The sequence below is a fragment of the Vigna radiata genome, chromosome 11 (genome assembly GCF_000741045.1).
Source record: "Vigna radiata var. radiata cultivar VC1973A chromosome 11, Vradiata_ver6, whole genome shotgun sequence".
Taxonomy (NCBI): domain Eukaryota; kingdom Viridiplantae; phylum Streptophyta; class Magnoliopsida; order Fabales; family Fabaceae; genus Vigna; species Vigna radiata.
Window position 1 is genome coordinate 6,262,964 of NC_028361.1, and position 3,654 is coordinate 6,266,617.

Sequence of the window (3,654 nt, forward strand, 5' to 3'; positions counted from 1 at the left end):
TTCGGGGTTCCTCCCATTCTAGGACCGCCTTCACCTTCTCCTTGTCCATCTCCACCCCCTTCTCCGATATTTGATGGCCCAAATATTGAATTTTTTGTTTCCCAAATTCACACGTCTTTTGGTTGGCCACCCAACTTTGTCGTTCCAGCAACTGTAACACGTTTCGCAAATGCCCCATATGGTCACTCCACGTCGCACTGTATACCAATATATCATCGAAGAAAACCAACACATATTTCCGGAGATAAGGTTGCAGCAAACTGTTCATTGCACTCTGGAAGGTAGTTGGCGCGTTAGTGAGGCCGAAAGGCATCACTAAAAATTCGAAATGTCCTTGGTAAGTGCGGAAAGCCGTTTTGGGTATGTCCCCTGCTTCCATTCTGATCTGGTGATAACCAGATTTAAGGTCAATCTTCGAAAAATATTTCGCCCCTTTAAGCTCATCAAGCAACTCTTCGATCACCGGGATCGGAAATTTGTCGGGAATGGTAGCTCTGTTCAGTGCTCGATAGTCCACGCAAAACCTCCAGCTTCCATCCTTCTTTTTGACGAGGATCACCGGGCTCGAAAACGGACTGGTACTGGGTCGAATAATTCTCGCTTTGATCATGTCGAACACCTGTCGTTCAAGCTTTTCCTTCATAAGATGTGGGTACCGGTAAGGTCGAACATTTACCGGGTCCATCCCTTCCTTTAAAGTAATGCGGTGCTCCTTATCCCTTGGGGGAGACAACCCTTTTAATTCCCGAAACACCCCTAAATGCTGTTCCAAAACCGCACTCAACTCTGCTACCTGCACAGCTGTCAAGTCACCGTGCCATGCAGTGTCCCCTTCGTGCTCCACTCTTCCCATCTCCCAGACAAGCGTCCACGTTTCGGCATCAGCAATTTTGAGAAGGGCCCGTGGCTCCACCAACTTCCTGGATAAAGCAGGGTCTCCTCTCACTTCCACCTTTTTGCCCGCTAGGTAATAACTCATAGTCATCTTTCCCCAATTAATAACCACCTCTCCCAACTTAGCCAACCAAGTTATACCCAAAATAATATCAACACCTCCTAAATCGAACAAGTAAAAATCCTCCACCACCGTAGCTTCCCCCAAACTGAGTTGAATCTGCTCACATCGTCCTTGAGTCAGCTTCTTCTGTCCATCCCCCAAACTTACCAAATACGGGTTCGTCTCCTCCACCGGCAACTTCAAATCCTCGGCCAATACCTTGCTGACGAAATTATGGCTGGCGCCACTATCAATTAGCACCACCACTCTTCTTCCTCCTACCCATCCTATCAATTTCATCGTTTTAGGCGGCATCATCCCTTCCGCCGAACATGCGGACAATTCCATGGTTTTTGCGTCGAGTTCCCCCACTTCGTCGTTCGCACTTTCCTCCTCGTCCTCCGCCAGCAGTAAGATGCACAAACTTCTCTCCAGACAATGATGGCCAGGAGCAAACGGGCCTCCGCAACAGTAACACCGACCCTCTTCCCTCCTCTTCAAGAATTCTGGGTAAGGAAGGTTCCTCACTGTTCTTCCTCTGTTATTGCTCCCTCCTACGACATTCTCCCTTGTCGCCTGATTGGGTGTCGCTCCTTCTCTTCGTATCGACCTTGCACTCTCCGCTCCTCCGTTCTGGTTCACTGTGAGTTTTGAAGGCTCGGTACGCACTACCACCCCCATCGAACGCGACCCTGTCTGGTTAATCCTAGACCCATTCCAATGGCCCCCCTTTGTGCGTAACATCGCGTCCTCCACGTCGCGGGCCACTCACATGGCCACCATCAACTCCTGAGGGTCTTGGATTCTCACTTGTCCTTTGATGTCCTCGCGTAGACCGGCAAGAAAATAGCCCAAGACTTGTTCTTCCGGCACTTCCTTGGTTTGCCCCATTAGAATCTCGAATTCCCGTACGAACTCCTCCACCGTCCCTTCTTAGCGCAATGTCGCCAATCTCTCAAACACAGACCCCCTGAATCCTCCTCCAAAACGGTTGATCAACGCTTTTAGACCCTCCCAAGAACGGTTCTTGGCCTTCTCTTTCCAAAATTTGAACCAGTACGCGGCACTCCCCTCCATACTGACATAAGCCAATTCCACCTTTTCTTCATCGTCTTCCACCTTCTGAATATCAAAGAACCTCTCCGCCCTATTGATCCAACTCAAGGGCTCTACTCCTTCAAACGTAGGTAAGTCCACCCTTTTTCGCCACGACTTTTGATCGTCATTTCGAACCCCACTGTTTCTGCCTCCAGTTTCCCTCACATGTCGAAGCGGATTTTCATTCACCGAACTATCGTCGAATTGCCCATCCCCACGTTTGGCGTTCGTCTCCAAGATCTTCATTATCTGTTGTAAATCCCTTCGTACCCTGTCGACTCTGCCTTCATTCCCTCCATGGTAATCTCTATCGCCTCTAACCTTTCCTCCGTATCCTTCTCCATTCTTGCTAATCGTGCCCAATTTGGGATCCGGCAGGTCGGACCAAATTGTTAGGTTCCTCTGTCAAGAACCTTTCTCTCACACACAATTAGGCACACAACACACGAAATCAGATGAAAAGAATGATCAACTATGGTATTGAATGAACGTATACACTGTATGTTTCAATGAGAGCATAACCTCCCCCCTCAGGAACTAATAGATTCCTGTTAAAGCTATCAAAAACACTCACTCCCTCTGTACACTACTGAATTAGCTATTTATACAATACTAACACCCCACGTCTCTTAACTGTCCCAACAGTCTAACACCCCGCGCCTCTTAACTGTCCCAACAGTTAGGCATCCCCCCTTTTATTCCTTCGTACATACACTTTCCAATTCCTAACACAATATATACTATTAACATATTGTTGTATGCATTTTCAGGTTGTACTTGATAGCAGGGTGCTCCCGTCTCTGCACCGACTTCTTTTCAACGAATACAGAGAAAGAATCTTTAGAGAAATTTGTTGTATAATTACAAATATCACTGATGGGACTCCATCTCAATTACAGGTAAGGAAAGGTTAACTGATAATATAGTAGTAAACTCCTAAAATCAGCTCTTTTTCCATTCTTTATTTTGATTAGGAGATAAAATATTGTTATTATTTCTGTTACAGGCTGTTGTTGATGCTGACGTTGTTCCTTTTATGGTTAATCTTCTTCATATTGCCGACCTTGAGGTGAAGATGTTAGTAGTGAGGGTGATTGGCAATGTGTCTGCCAAAGGAACTAAAGAGAATGCTATGTATGTTTTTTACTTGATGATAATTTGATAGTCAGGTTTTGGTTTACATGAAAATGTTGTATGATAATTTGAGTATAAATTGTAGGTACCTGGCTAATCGAGGTTGCATTACGAGACTACGTGAACTCTCGGCTAATCCAGACCCAAATCTTGTGTTAATGTGTTTGGAGGGGCTGGAAAACTTTTTGAAGATGGGAGAANATGGCCAGAGTAAAAAGAATGATTTTGTTGCCAAGATAAAGGAAGGTGGCACACTTAATGAGATGATTGGTTTGATGGTAAGTCAAAACAAGAATATTAGAGTCTCGGGGAACTCCTTCAAACAGTCGAGTTTTTAGAATATCATGTTCATTAAAGGATATCATGTTCATTAAAGGATATCATGTTCATTAAAGGATATCATGTTCATTCACCAGCCAACGTGA

At 45.5% G+C, this 3,654-nt stretch overlaps 1 protein-coding gene across 1 annotated transcript; it reads left to right on the plus strand.

Moving 5' to 3' along the window:
- The first annotated feature begins 2,392 nt into the window (after nucleotides 1-2,392).
- Nucleotides 2,393-3,654, plus strand: LOC106776673 (importin subunit alpha-1b-like). The gene is made up of 5 exons (XM_014664152.1): nucleotides 2,393-2,473; nucleotides 2,866-2,994; nucleotides 3,102-3,229; nucleotides 3,315-3,507; nucleotides 3,625-3,654. Exons 1-5 carry the CDS (start codon nucleotides 2,393-2,395, stop codon nucleotides 3,652-3,654), a joined length of 561 nt encoding a protein of 186 aa, XP_014519638.1.